General features: G+C 42.9%; 2 protein-coding genes across 2 annotated transcripts in view; both read left to right on the top strand.

Annotated features, from left to right (window-relative positions):
• The window catches only part of PUSL1 (pseudouridine synthase like 1), a 45,187-nt gene extending 37,899 nt beyond the window's left edge, over positions 1 to 7,288 (top strand). The window contains exons 6-8 of the mRNA XM_075840940.1: positions 2,022 to 2,076; positions 3,268 to 3,430; positions 7,012 to 7,288. Of these exons, the coding sequence (XP_075697055.1) occupies positions 2,022 to 2,076; positions 3,268 to 3,430; positions 7,012 to 7,055 (262 nt within the window). The 3' untranslated portion in view covers positions 7,056 to 7,288. The remainder of the gene's footprint in view (positions 1 to 2,021; positions 2,077 to 3,267; positions 3,431 to 7,011) is intronic.
• A 4,178-nt stretch (positions 7,289 to 11,466) lies between these two features.
• Positions 11,467 to 12,534, top strand: LOC142662721 (lysophosphatidic acid receptor 6-like). The gene has a single exon (XM_075840939.1). It carries the CDS (start codon positions 11,467 to 11,469, stop codon positions 12,532 to 12,534), a length of 1,068 nt encoding a protein of 355 aa, XP_075697054.1.
• Positions 12,535 to 15,324: the final 2,790 nt, after the last annotated feature.

Here is a 15,324-nt window from a genome sequence, read left to right as displayed (position 1 = left end):
GTTTTAAGTCGCTGTAACCTGCTCTTCTATGGATAATAATTGGTGAATCTTTTGTCAGCTGTTAAGGAATTGGTCTTGGGTGTATTTTACTTACTGCAGCTGAATGTGAGTTAAGTAAATGCCGGAGGCGGGAGGACGTTTTCCCATGAATGAAGAGGAACATCTGCTGCGAATAACTTTCCCCAGATTCTTTGTGCGTCACAGCCGCGACTCCACCCGTCATTGTAAAAGCATGAAATGTAGAAGTTGTAGTAATGTTGGGCCCAGTACACTAAATCTGAGGTCAGAACTGTGTTTATATAACGTGACGCGTTGTTATAGCAGATATATTGGCGTTCACTGACCGTGCATATACGATGGGCTCCGGGCCATTTTACAGCCTGTTAATATATAGCGTGTCATAAACCGGTCCCCAGACGTCTGCAACTGAACTGTCCAGGAATGTTTGTGTAAGCCGGAGCTGCCATTGACTTTGTGTACGTTTGTAATACAATTATTCTTACTGTAAAATTCCTGAGCGTAATTGAAATCCAACTCCTATGACCCGTTGTCTACAGTGACTTCATTACTTTGGTGACCAGTAGCCTCCACCCAACGTGTCATCGCGTCCATAGTGAATGATTTGTTGGAAAACCCTTTTTAATAATAATAATTTTGTTGCGGATTTCACATAGATCTCACCCTTTTGCATTGCAAAGGGTAAAATCCACGATGTAAATCAGCGACAAATCTGCGACGTGTAAACTAGGCCTAAGGATGTTAGTTTAGAGATTATATATATTTTATAATGTACTCATTTTGGTCTCCAAGCTAAAATCTCCGGGACCATAATTCCCCCCACATATAAATTTATAAATATAATTGCCCTAAAATGGTTCCCCCAAAAACAATGCCACATACCACTTTGCTGACATAAGAATGACTGCTGAAATGCATAGGGGAAAATAAACTTGGCTCTGTCCTAAAAGGGGGGGGGGGGGGGATTCGTTTTAGAAAAAAAAAAAATAATCACATTAGGGGCTACTGTGCCTCTCTGGAGGACTCAAATTGACATTTTATTGATTTCAATGGGCACCATGTAATACTTCATTTCCCCTGTAGTGGTGCTGTAGGTGAATTGAACATTTGCAGTCCGGTTTGCCTGCAGATTACAGCTGATAACAAAAAATTGACAAAAGCAGATGACCCCTTAACCCATTCAGAGGCCAGTAGCAGGACTTTGATAGGAGCCGGTAAACATTACAATATCCGGCAATACATTGGTATTGCAGTGTATTTTCCCAGTGATCAAACGATCGCTTATTCAAGTCCTCTAGGGGTACTAAAAAAAAAAAATGTAAAAAAACAGTTAACAGTCATTAAAAAAAAAACTATCAATTTGGTATCGGCATTATTATATTGACCCGCAGAAAAAAAGTTAGCATGTCGTTTTTTCCGCACAGTAAACCCTGTAAAATGTAAATCCAATAAACAATGGAGGTAACATAGTTTTTTTTCCCAATTCCACCCCACAAATATTTTTTTTTCAGATTCTCGTTACATTAAATGGTGCCATTAAAAATGACAACTCGTGCTGCAAAACATAAGCCCTATGTTAATATAAAAAGTAAAAAATGATGGCTTTTGGAAGCCGGGGACGGGGGGGGGTGGGGTTACGGGGGGGCGGGGGGGCGGGACAAAAATGAAGAACTGAAAAATGTCTGCAACTGTAAGGGGTTAAGGAGATTTTGAGTTGAGATGCAGTAAAATTAAAAGCTTTTCCACCTTACATGATCTGTTTTTTGGGGGGATCCCAGATTAGTTGAATCTGTGTTGTGATTGGTACCTATGGTTCTTGGTTTGGCGGGTGTAATATGGATCGGTAGATGAGAGGGGGGTTTACTTCAGGGTCAGATGAGTAGAGTTACTCCACAATAATACCAGCATGTCCACTACGCTGCCTTTCTATTCTGCTCCGCTTTTATTACCTGTGCACAGATCTGGATGCTTCTCACTAATTCTATGTTCTTCTTTTTATACAGCGACCTTCAGTACTGGGATTTTACCTTCAAAAGTAAATCTTTTACTTACAACCAGGTATGGCGCTTGTGTTACTATTAACCATGATGCAAACAATGCTGAGTTTCTGGAGCAATGTCTGGCCATTCCTGTACGTTTTGTAGAGGATATGTGATCCTGTGTGAACATCACTGGGGTTGGGTTTCTCCATGTTTATAAAAGAATCCCACCCCCCTCAGACACAGCGCCACTCTCCTCCATGAGCCGTCTTCGGTACTGCAGCTCAACCAAATAGAAGTGAATGGGCCTGAGCTGCAGTGCCAGATATATATGTAGTCGGAGTGGCGCTGTTTTTGAAATAAAGGGCCCTTGTTGGTAATCGCGCACAACCCATTGTATAAATATTTCATAATTCTCTTCTGTTATAGATTTCTCATTGAACATTGGAGCAACATTCATGAAAAGTTCTACATTTTTGGGTGGATTTATCCTACTATTAAGCTAATACTATTACACAGGGGCGTAACATGAAGCTCCTGAGCCCCAATAGAAAATCTGTAACGGGGTCCACGTTCCACGAATACAGGTTGTGACCGTTTCAGAAAAAAAGAAGAGTTGTCACTAATATTCATTGTATGGATGTCATCAATAACCCTTCTGAATCTTACTTTGATTCTCTTCACGACCAAATTTGACAACTGTAGGATTATTTCCAACACATAAAGTGATGACATAACGCTAGGACCTCCACCAAGCCTGAAAATGAAGGGGCTGCATCCCATTCACCCTTTTCCCCTGCATAGCGGAGCTCCGGCCCCCCGCTGTGGAGGAAACTGCACCTAAGTGAATGGGGCGGTGCTGCTGGCATCGCCGAAAGTCTGACCCTCACCCATCAGAGAATGATGGAATATCCTAGCAATCGCAAGTGTCCCCTCCGCTCTGAGTGACAGCTCCAGTGGTCTTCTGATTGGACACTAGAGCCGTCACTCAGGGGGGAGGGGATGGCCGCGTTTAGTGAAGAGAGTCCCCGGAGCATTGAACATGAAGGAGCCGCCATTATTGCAGTTGCGGTGCTAAGGACATTAAAACGTAGATTTCTCAGTCATGTAAGTTGACACCGGTATAGTTCCGCTTCTCTCCCTGTCCTGTATATAGCACTGTCAGCAGTCAAATCTGCTGACAGGTTCCCTTTTAAGAAGTAGTTGCCTATGCAGCTCCTGATGCCTGCTGATAAGGTCCTCCGCTCAGGAATAACCTCTTGTGTTGCAGGTGAGGAGGATGACCAGTGCCCTGGTCGCTGTCGGTTTGGGTCATCTCACGCCACAACACATTAAAATTCATCTGGAAGAGCGGAAGCCGCCAGTTTTCCCATTGAATATTGTCGCTCCACCATGCGGGCTGTTCCTCAAAGAAGTTGAATATGATGAGAGAGGTAAATATTCCTGGTCCTGCTTTACATGTGGTACTGTAACTTCTTGCTGTCACCTGCTTATTATTTTCATAGATCAGCTGTCATATTGGGACAATTTTGGCAAAAGTTTTTGTCCGCAAAAAATGGCCACATTTCCTTGTAACGTTTGCCATATTCGTAAGTAATGATGCGTGGACGTGGGTGCAGGACTGATGGGAAACAAACGCAGCCCAGCTCTAACTATGGAGATCGGAGGAACCTCGGATCTTCGCTTAACGGTTTCAATTCCACCATCAATGCTGATCGTGGCTTCAAAGGGAAAAAGTCAGGGGGGACCCCCTTTTGTTCACGTCACAGGGTTTCCCTGTTAAGCGATCGAGACCCTTATCTTATATGGACAGACAGCCCAGGTTACATTGAAGGACCCCAGGGCGGTCTGACTATACTTCCTGCTGTTAGGGCATACTTGGGTACTAGCTGTACACAGGCTAATGTACTGGCATATAGATAAATGGCAGTACATTAAAGTTTAAAAAATAAAGATAAAAATCATCCCCCTATGGGATTAAAAAATAAATAAATCTGTAAAAAAAAATGTATTTTTTTAACGACCTAAACAATGAAGTTAACACATTAATTAAACCGCCGGGTGAACGGCGTAAAGGAAAACTAGCAAAAGCTTTTTTTTTTTTTTTTTTCCATTCCCCCCCACAAAAAATAAAAGTTAATCACTAAGATCCATGCACCCTAAAATAGTACCAATGAAAACGACGCCTTGTCCTACATATGGCTATATCAACGGAAAAGTAAAAAAGTTTCGGCTCTTGGAATGCGTTAATGCAAAAAGGGTTTTTATTGTCAAAACATAGGGAAACCTTTACATATTTGGTATCCCCGTAATCGAGCCGACCCATAGAATAAATGTAACATTTTATTTATCCCGCATAGGAAACTGCGGACATTTATAATGCAAAAAACAATGCTTGAATAGCTGCTTATTTTCAATTCTCTCCTAAAATAAGGTTAATCAATATATTATATGCACCCATAAATGGTGCAATTGAAAAATACAACTCGTCCCGCAAAAAACAAGCCCCTATACGGCTATGTCGATGGAATAAAAAAAAAATTATGCGACCGTGAAAAAACAAAAAATAATCCTTGGTGATTAAGTAAAAGAAAGGCCTGGTCATTAAGGGGTTAAAAAGGACCTCTCCTGACGTGTGTTTTAGTGATTATTGTAATCCCCATGAAATAACAATTCTGGAGCACTTATTTTATTTATTTTTGTTGAAAATGTGCTGTTCCTCTGTTGTTCCGCCTAGAAATGTATGAATAAATTAACAACTGGGTGTTACCACTTGTGGGTGTGTTCCTCTACTTTCTGACTGTGTCCCTATTGACAAGCAGAATGATAACACTCCATTTTACATTTATTCATAAATATCTAGGAGGAATAACAGAGGAAAGGCACAATGGATGGTTAGAAGAAAGTTTTTTCCAGACTTGCCATTTCTAAAATAGACCCGTCAGGAGAGGTGACAGGTCGTCTTTAACGCTGCCTCAAATTAAAGCTTCACTTTAAGGTCATAAAAATTAACCGTAATTTTAGGCCCCAATTTGTTTTTTTTCCCTGTGATCCACTCCCATTTTTGGCAAGAAATTTATAATCGAAATATAAACTATAAATACAGCCGTGTAAACGGGCCCTTACAATGAGCTGACCGGGGTCTATTTTATTTGCTGGTTGATTGCGGAATCCATTCTAGTCCTGCTGCCAGTCAATGAATAGAGCACAGGGCACATTATCTTGAAGCAACATCTAGATGACATCCAGCACTGGGAAAACGACATTCGCAGAGCGTCCGTGTTTCTGGTCATAGCCGAGGCTCTTCATATAATGAACCCCGTTTCACGAACAGACAAAGGAAGAGAAATGTGCTTATTGTCACTTCCTACAAGACTGGCGGCAAATCAAAGTGAACCCTCATTTTATCTTCTTCTTTATTATTGAGAATAAGGGAGGGAGCAGTGAAAGAAGCCGCCGGATGGGGACAATGAGCCGGTTATTTCACGTCTGCAGATCTCCGCACCAGTTGTAGAGTTTTTTTTTCCCCTCTATCCAAGCTGTATAATCGTATAGCTGGTGACATAATAGAAAGCAGCACAGTAATGATTACACGTCCAGCGCCCCTAATTACACCACATGGCGCGTATACACGGCCGTCCAAATACGCTGAATGTTCAGCTTCCCGTAATTCCATTCAGTATTGTCATCAGTGAGAGTTCTGCCATTCATAGGAAATCATCATAATTCGAGATATTTTAGACTAGTGACGTCATCATCCCGTTTTCAAATACCGTCTTAGGGAAGGCACCCCATTCAGGACACATCTATTAGCATATGTTCACCCTAAAAGTTACAGCGCTCCGCCAGATCCATCATACGACTGACCCCCATTGACTTACCATGGGGTCCACCAGGTTCCAGCCTAGTGTTTGTCGTTTTTACAGCATTTTTTTCTTGTCAAATCTGACGGAATCTGCGAGAGAGGCTCCGAATGAGGACCTTCTATGCAGATGTGAACAGAGCCTTGGCCAGCGCAGAGACCAAAATTGTCTCTCCCTCTGGAGGACCCGGCATTACATGGACAGCCCATTGAGTTCTACAGGCACTGTGTAATGCTTCATGTCCCCTGTGGTGGCACTGCAGGGAAAATTAATACTTACTTGCCTGGTTTCCCTACAGATTACAGCTGATCACTGGAAGTTGCACTTTATCTTCTAACATAAAGGATATGTCCAAAGCAGACGTGAAAAGTAGCGAGTCACGTATCTCATGTCCGTGGCCAGTATAACGCCCAGTGTTATGGCAGCAGATAGCCAAACCGCTCCCAATACTACACTTTTTAGAGATTAGCAAATATCAATATCAGTAAAAATTTGCCTCGAGCGTTTCGCTAACGGGTGAATTTCCTTTTACGGAGCTGTATTTACCACTTAGAGAAAAAAATGGTGGCTAAAATACGAATCCATATCTCGCCATTTTAGCCTCCAGTACTTTGCAGTAGGCAAAAACAGCTTCGTAATATAAATATTCAGAGTTGTCAAAGTGCTGACAGGCTAATTTTTCAGATTCGCAGTTCTCTACTCATTTCCTTCAGGGGTCATGCTGGAGGACATTGCGTCCTCTTAGGTCATCTCATAGATTGTGTAAAACAAACCCCAAATAGACTCTACGTTAAGAAGTAATAGTACGCTCCTTAAAGGATTTCATCTTGGCCTTAGAAACAAGAAATGAACAAACGATTCTGCCATATCTGAATGAGGCTTCTAATCAATCGCGGTTTACATTTGTCGCTTGCAGTACCACTCTTCACCACTAGTAGAGGAAAATATTGTCCCTAGATTCCATTGTGATACAAGACCATCCTTATGACAGCTGGATACAGGGCGGTCAGACCTGATCCCTGCTCTTTGGCACCGCTTCACTAAATGTGACTCGACATATAATAAATATTACTCGAGCGCGGTCTGTAGGATGCGGCTGCTCTTCAGTTTCCATTGTCATTCCTTCTACTAAACTGTTTACCTTTCTATAGATCTCAAGCCGGAGCTGAGAAGACGTTCTCCAGGAGACACGTAAATGGAACGCAAGATTTTTTTATATTGAACATAATTCTCTAACTACGGATGAAGAAAAAATCTGGAGCTCCAGAAAACCCGCAGCCCCTTTCTTCTGCTGATCAGAGGGTGTCTGGACCCCTACCAATCAATAATCGATGGCCTATCCTATGGATATTAGTGGAAATCCCCTTTAATACTTGTACGCTGCTCTGTGATGTGTTCACTATTACAAAGCCCGACGGTTATTTCTTACCTCTCAGGATTTATTTATTGCTCTTCTTTATATAGCTCCAACATATTCTGCAGCGCTGTACACATTGTAATTGGTCTTACCAGTTCCTGTCCCCATGAGCTCATAATGTAATTTACCGATCTTAGACACAAACGTACATTATGGGGCCAATTTTAAAGGAAACCAGTTAACCTATTAGTACATTTATGAAACATGGGTGGAAAGGAGACTAGACAGCACAGAGGTAACTCGTATAAGTCAGAAGGGGCCTGTAAAGAAAGATGATGCGGAGCTGGAAACGACATGGTTAAAGGGGATGTCCACCTTTTAAACCACCTTTTACAAATTACATATAGAAGTTATATATATATATATAAAGTAGCGTAACTTTGTAGATACATTGCATTACTTCAGAGCTGCATTCATAATTCTGGGCATAGAACATGACTTGGATATTTAATCCCTCGTTCCTTCCAGGCCTCAAGGATGCGGAAGAGACTCTAGCAACTTCTGCCTATGTCTTGTTGTTTTCTCCCACTTATTGTTTATACCTGTATGTCAAATTTCCATTATTTTTTTATACATTAAAGTTTTAGATTTTTAAAGTATTTTTCTTGTGCTCCTAAAGAATCCATCAGCCTTCCTTAGAGTGTGCGCTCTACTATGTTAACCCTTTGGGTAAGTTCACACATAGCGTAAATGCTGCAAATTTTTGCTGTGCCTATCTGATGCTTTTTCATTTGTCTTGTTTCTATTGTTTTTATTCACTGCACTTGTTTTGTACCATTTTGGGCGTTCCCCATTGAATTCAATAGGAAGGTAAAACTTTTTTTTTTTTACCGCTGTTTTCCGAAAAAAAACAACTTTTTCCATCTGGAATTCCCTGCGGGTTCCAGGGCGGTTGAGCTATGTACTTTTACGCAGTGTATACACCCTGTGTGAACGTGGCCTTACACTGCCGGAGAGCATTGTATGTGTTGGTACGTCTGCGTGTAGGGTTTTTGCTATTCGACATGTTATCATTTTGCCTTTGGAGCAGTAAGTGTTTGACAATTGTATGTGTTCTGGTTTACCTGCCTGATCCTGTAACCATTGTGCAAGGTCCAGGTCATTCTCGGGGAGCGCTCTGTATTATATTATCATGAAAGAACTCTGGCTCCACCTACTGGATGCTGTAAAGTACTACTGCCCTTGAAAAACCAGTTGCAAACCTTCACATACATAAGCGGATTTCCTATCCGTATTCTACAGTTTCCAAATACGTCGCCGCTGCATTTTAATGGAACAATATAAACTACCATGGTGGTAAACGTATGTGGGGTTCTCCAAAAAAATGTCAGCATGCTCCATCGTACAGTGTATATCAGGCCAAGTTTTTCTTATTGAATAATAGTCCAGGACCCCAGTACTTGAAGGGTAGATATGACAATGTTCCATAAGAGAGGACAGGATGATCGTGTTACAGACTTTCCATGTGGAAATTCTGCAGCGTATTAAAGTATCAGCAAAATGGATGAGACTTAAACAAATCCGGCAGCTTTTCCGTGTCATGTGAATGGGGCTTAAAAGAACAAAATACAATGGTTACCTTACTATATAGTGAATTTTTATAAACCATAACAAAAGCTGTCACCACAAAGTGCCCAAATAATAATCACCAAAGTGGACAAGAATACAAGACTATGCCCTAATAGTGCTATATGGTGCCCAAATAATACACCGTGTAAGGCCCCATGAACACCACTGTATTTTTCATCCATCCGTAAATACTGTCCGTAAATATGGATCCACAAAAAAACAGGGAGGAATCTAGGGTAATCCCCTGGTGTCGCATAGCAATGCTTCCGTAATTACCGATGCGCCCATAGACTTCTATGGGGAGTCTGTGCCATAATTACGGCCGAAACTGACATGTTCTATCATTTCTACAACACGGACACCCATCCGTAAAAATACGGAAAGGTGTCCGTCGCCCATATAAATTAATGGGTCCGTAATTACGGATGAAAAATACGGTCGTGTGCATGGGGCCTAAGTGTTTAGGCTCAAGATTCTCAAATCTGTCTAATGACTTGTAGTTACCCCCTGGTGGGAATTATTCTGAGGAGGGTAGAATAGACCCACGGGCATCGTCTTCTAAACCATGTATACGGCCGTGATAAAAACCTTGACAATTCCCTCTGCATTTTACCATATTCCAATTGTACTGTAATTATTAGAGAGGACGTCTATGGTGCAGAAAAATACTGTGCTCCAGGTTAGAGGGATTTATTAAAAGGGTTGTCTATTTTCAGCAAATTTGTTATTTCACATGACCATGGACAGATCTTTAGCTACTGGGAGTGACAATGAATGATCCTACTTAATAACAGCAAGCAGAGATCTTGAAAACTGGGGAATTAATACAGAAAGTATATTGGAAAATTGTATAACTTCTAATTATACCAAAAACAAATAACATTACTTTGCTGAAAATGGACAACCCCTTTAATAAATCCCTTTAACCTGGAGCACAGTATTTTCTGCACCATAGACTTCCTATCTAATAATTTACAATACATTTTACCATATTACAAATGTAGAGGGAATGGTCAAAGTTTTTATCACGGCACGGTTTATCAAGTGGAAAGCCCCTTTAACTAATGACAGCCCGATGCACTAATTTTAAGGGGTGTTAAAATAATAGCCATTCTTTTTAATGGCAGGAGAGACGGGCGCCCCCTCATTCTGTGGACCTCCGCTGATCCCTCATTCTCTGGACCTCCGCTGATCCCCTCATTCTGTGGACCTCCGCTGATCCCTCATTCTCTGGACCTCCGCTGATCCCTCATTCTGTGGACCTCTGCTGATCCCTCATTCTGTGGACCTCCGCTGATCCCTCATTCTCTGGACCTCCGCTGATCCCTCATTCTGTGGACCTCCGCTGATCCCTCATTCTGTGGACCTCCGCTGATCCCTCATTCTGTGGACCTCCGCTGATCCCTCATTCTGTGGACCTCCGCTGATCCCTCATTCTGTGGACCTCCGCTGATCCCTCATTCTGTGGACCTCCGCTGATCCCTCATTCTGTGGACCTCCGCTGATCCCTCATTCTGTGGACCTCCGCTGATCCCTCATTCTGTGGACCTCCGCTGATCCCTCATTCTGTGGACCTCCGCTGATCCCTCATTCTGTGGACTTCCGCTGATCCCTCATTCTGTGGACCTCTGCTGATCCCTCATTCTGTGGACCTCTGCTGATCCCTCATTCTGTGGACCTCCGCTGATCCCTCATTCTGTGGACCTCCGCTGATCCCTCATTCTGTGGACCTCCGCTGATCCCTCATTCTGTGGACCTCCGCTGATCCCTCATTCTGTGAACCTCTGCTGATCCCTCATTCTCTGGACCTCCGCTGATCCCTCATTCTGTGGACCTCCGCTGATCCCTCATTCTGTGGACCTCCGCTGATCCCTCATTCTGTGGACCTCCGCTGATCCCCTCATTCTGTGGACCTCCGCTGATCCCCTCATTCTGTGGACCTCCGCTGATCCCCTCATTCTGTGGACCTCCGCTGATCCCTCATTCTGTGGACCTCCGCTGATCCCTCATTCTGTGGACCTCCGCTGATCCCCTCATTCTGTGGACCTCCGCTGATCCCTCATTCTGTGGACCTCCATTGATCCCTCATTCTGTGGACCTCCGCTGATCCCTCATTCTCTGGACCTCCGCTGATCCCTCATTCTCTGGACCTCCACTGATCCCTCATTCTGTGGACCTCCACTGATCCCTCATTCTGTGGACCTCCATTGATCCCTCATTCTGTGGACCTCCGCTGATCCCTCATTCTCTGGACCTCCACTGATCCCTCATTCTCTGGACCTCCACTGATCCCTCTTATGACATGATCAGATTATCCGGTTCTTATCACTATTTTAAGCCGTGACGTCTGGTAATGTAGAAATAAAATGTAGTAATTTATAGGAGAGACTTTTTCAGATGTGATATACACAGGGTTTTTTGCACTACTTTGTCATGTGCGGGCAGTCACTTCCTGTGGTTGCAGTGAGCGCATGTGTTAAGGAAATTGGTTACTTGTGTTTTTTGTGACTTATTCACATCTTGTCGGAGTAGTGAAGAACACTTGATTCTCCTGGAGTGCCGCATGGTGCTGTAAATACTCCCTGCAGGTGTCCGGCTGGTCCTCCTCCGTGGTCCTCACATGGAGACTACACAAGGCACCATCTTGAATGTCACAGGAATGTGCAGTCATCTGGGACAGGCGGACTTCCAGTATGGATTCTTCACACTCGTGTACAGCCTGGTGTTTATACTCGGCTTACCAGGGAATGCCTTGGCCCTGTACCACCTGTGCCAGACTAAGCAGCGCTCCCGCAGCTCCAATATCTACTTTGTAAACCTGTCTGCAGTAGATTCCTTTTTCATCTGCCTCTTGCCATTTCGCATTTATTATCATTATACCGGAAACCACTGGACCTTTGGCGATGTGGCTTGTCGCATTACTGGTGCCCTTTTCTATGCCAACATCTACCTGAGCATTGGCTTCTTCACGTGTATATGTTTGGACAGGTACGTTGCTGTAGTCCACCCACTGATGTACATGAGACTCAAGTGTACTCGCTGTTCTTTGATATTGACCGTTGTGATCTGGATCATTTGCAGCGCCATTATATTACCTTTAATCCTTGGCGGACCCCTGAACAATGCCCCAGATAATGGCACAAGGACTTCTTGCTTTGAGGAATTCTCCACTTCGGTGTGGCAATATCGTCTGGTACCTTATAATATTTGCGCCTTGATCTTTGGTTTTCTGGTTCCTTTCACTGTTGTTGGGATAGTGATGCCGATAATAGCACGAAGGATCTGTAGGATGAAGTCCAGCATCCATCGAAAAGTGGCCTTGAGGATCATCGCCTTCATTCTGGTGGTGTGTATGGTTTGCTTTCTGCCCTACAATGTGTCACACCTGCTGCACTTTATCATGAGATTAGGCTTTATCCAGGATTGTGCGTTTTCTACGCGCATCTACAAGTTACGCCGCATCACTTTGGCTTTAGTAAGTCTCAACAGTTGCCTGAACCCCATTCTGTACTTTATCCCATACTTAAGTCGAAGGCTCCGTGCTCCTTACACTAAGCAGATGTACAACGTTCAGGGTGAAAAACCTACAGACGAAGCCCCCAGCAGAATCACCTTACCCCGTCATTTACCAAAAGAACTTGGGCCGGTTACTATACTAGGGGCAAAGGTTGAATGGTCAGTCTTATAATAGAGGCAGGAGCTACTCCATTCATGACACTGACCCCAGAAGATATCCCATTGGTTTATATTGTAGATCTCATCTGGATTCTTTGAAGATAATTCTTATTGTTTACTGGTTCTGACTTTGGAATTCGAGAACGTTGCACTGAACTTGAGATTCTACTGCAACAGCAGAAGTTTACGTTTTTTACATAGAATGGAACTTCTGATATAGTCACCAAGGAAACTGACATTTTACTTGTCTAGCTTTAGTAAAGAATATAACTACGTACGTGTCTGGCCGTAAATGAATGTTTATTTTATAAGGATGTTACCTATAGACTTTGTAGACGCTCAGACTTTCTGCACACGAGACGGAAATGGGGAAATTCTGCATCAAAGTGGACCTCCACTGATCCCTCATCATTTATTTGTTCTAAAAGTATTCTAGTATACCTGCCTATTCTGTGCACCATGGAAATGATCTTTCTGGGTAAACCCAGACCACAAGTAAACTGTGCCAGTAGAGTGTTTCCCTTTATACAACCATAGAATTAAAGGGGTCTTCCAGGACTTTAATATTGATGTCCTATCCTTAGGATATCAGATTGATGGAGGTCCGAACCCTGGCATCCCCACCGATAAGCTAACTGAAGCCGCCACTGCCACTAATTGTTTACTCCGGCACAGCGCCGTACATTGTGTAGTGGCTGAATCTGGTATCGCAGCTCAGTCCCATTCGCTTGAAGTACCTGGCACAGCCTTTAACCAATGCGGTGCCGCGGCCCCTTCACGCAGCTGATTGTCAGGTTGCCAGTAGTTGGACTTGCAGAGATCTCATATTGATAGACTATCCCTAGAATAGGCTATCAATGTTATAGTCCTGGCAAAACAACAACTTTAAATATAATTCTAGATGCCTGCAGCCACCACAAGGGGGTGCTCACTGCATACATATATATACACCTCACATTGAAGTCAATGGAAGAAAGCTCCTCCTAGTAACCGTTGCGGTCAGTAGCTCTTTGTGTACGGTTAAGTCGTGTAACGTGTGATCCTCCAGTAGTTGGCAGTTAAATATCGCTTCCTTCGCTATACAATCTGCTTGTCTAACAACGGGGACTTCATTTGTGGATGACCACACTGTCTATACTCAGTTTTCCTGTAGTTCTTTCCTTATGTTGTACTGAAATGTTTTTCTATATTACTTAGTCAATGAATGTCGTAGGTAGGGATCCTTGAACTGTGACCCCCCCCCCCCCCAAAAAAACAACTAGTTGGTCAGCCAGACCCACTGAAATCAGCAGGTTTGGCCGACATATCTAATGTGTATGGCCAGGATCTCTCACGTTATGATGCAGTTTTTGAGCCAAACACAGTAGACCCAAAAGGCGATGCATCAATCTTTTCTTTATACCTTTCCTCCCTTTTGGATCAATTTCTGGCTTTGGCGTGCGATCCTGGCCTTAGGGTTTTCATTTCAGGTTAGATTATGAAGGGCCAGTTTCTTCTGTTCTGGTTTGTATACAACCCCCTGTGGTTTTGCCGCAGTCACCTATGATTTATGTTGATCCAGATTTAATCTTCACACCTCACATTTGCAGTCATTGCACAAAAGTGAAATTTGCTGTATTTTTGAGTCGTTGTGTTGCGTGGTCTCGCACATGCAGAGTATTTATAACCTTGTTTCATTCTGATGGTGCTCGGGCTCCTACAGCTAGTGACGATCTCCTACAGATGGAAAGCAAAAACCCACACAGGAAACTAGATTTTACTGAGCCGGCCTGAAACACGAGCAATTTACAAAAGTAATGTTTTATTCTTCTGACCTTTCCACACCCATTAGAAAAAATTATAATTTACAATTAAATGAAATGTAAGAGAAAATGTGAATGTTGTGTTTTAAATACGGTTGCCCTGTTTAGATTTCATTGAAAGTTATTTCATCGCTGGATAAGAGAATGTCATGTAACTTCGTTTTGGTGTCATTTCTGCCACAAACATGTTATGTAGAGGAGAGGGGAAAAAAAGAAGATGAACGGGGCCAATGGCGCAGATCACCTAAGGAGGGACGCATTGAAAAGATGAGACAAGTAATGAACTCGCCTCTGGTGGTTGTGCTAATGCGGGCACAGCCCTGATGTCAGCAAGGGATGAAATTACGTCAGCAAGTGGTCAGCTGCAGCCCAGGTCCAAACCGGCAGCAAGGACGGTTACCGCTGGATATAGAGATTAACGTTTAAAAGCAAAAAAATTAACCATAAATTGGCGCTGCTGTTAATGAATAATTCCAAGAATTAAGTGTAATGATAAATAAGTGTATTAGAATAAGGCTACGCGTTTCAATGCTGAACTAGTGTCTGTATGGCCTGATGAAGACGCTAGTTCAGCTCCAAAACGCGTAGCCTTATTCTAAAGCTTATTTATCATTATACTTAATTCCTGGATTTGGAATTATTAATTAACAGTAGCGCCATTTTATGGTTCATTTTTTGCTTTTAAACATTAACCTCCACAAACATGTTATGTAGAAGTCTGGCTGGCGGATGTATTTTACCTACACTGTATATACAAATTTCTGCATTTAGGAGTCTGAGCATGCCATCATTTTTCCCCTGTCTGATTTAAACAGTATCAGACCATCTGTATGAAATCGGAGGCATACGGAGGTACAGTGAGGGCGCACGCATGTGTCTAGGGTCTGTATTACAGCTGTGTGCACGAGTCCTTACCTCTCCTGTGAGAAATATTAGATCTACATCCTCAAGGCTGTTTTTACATTTATGAATGGTATCGCCCTTATCTAGTAATTAACATT

Source organism: Rhinoderma darwinii, chromosome 10, assembly GCF_050947455.1.
Source record: "Rhinoderma darwinii isolate aRhiDar2 chromosome 10, aRhiDar2.hap1, whole genome shotgun sequence".
NCBI lineage: Eukaryota > Metazoa > Chordata > Amphibia > Anura > Rhinodermatidae > Rhinoderma > Rhinoderma darwinii.
The sequence above is the reverse complement of the archived record's forward strand: the minus strand, read 5'-3'. Positions and strand labels throughout refer to the sequence as shown.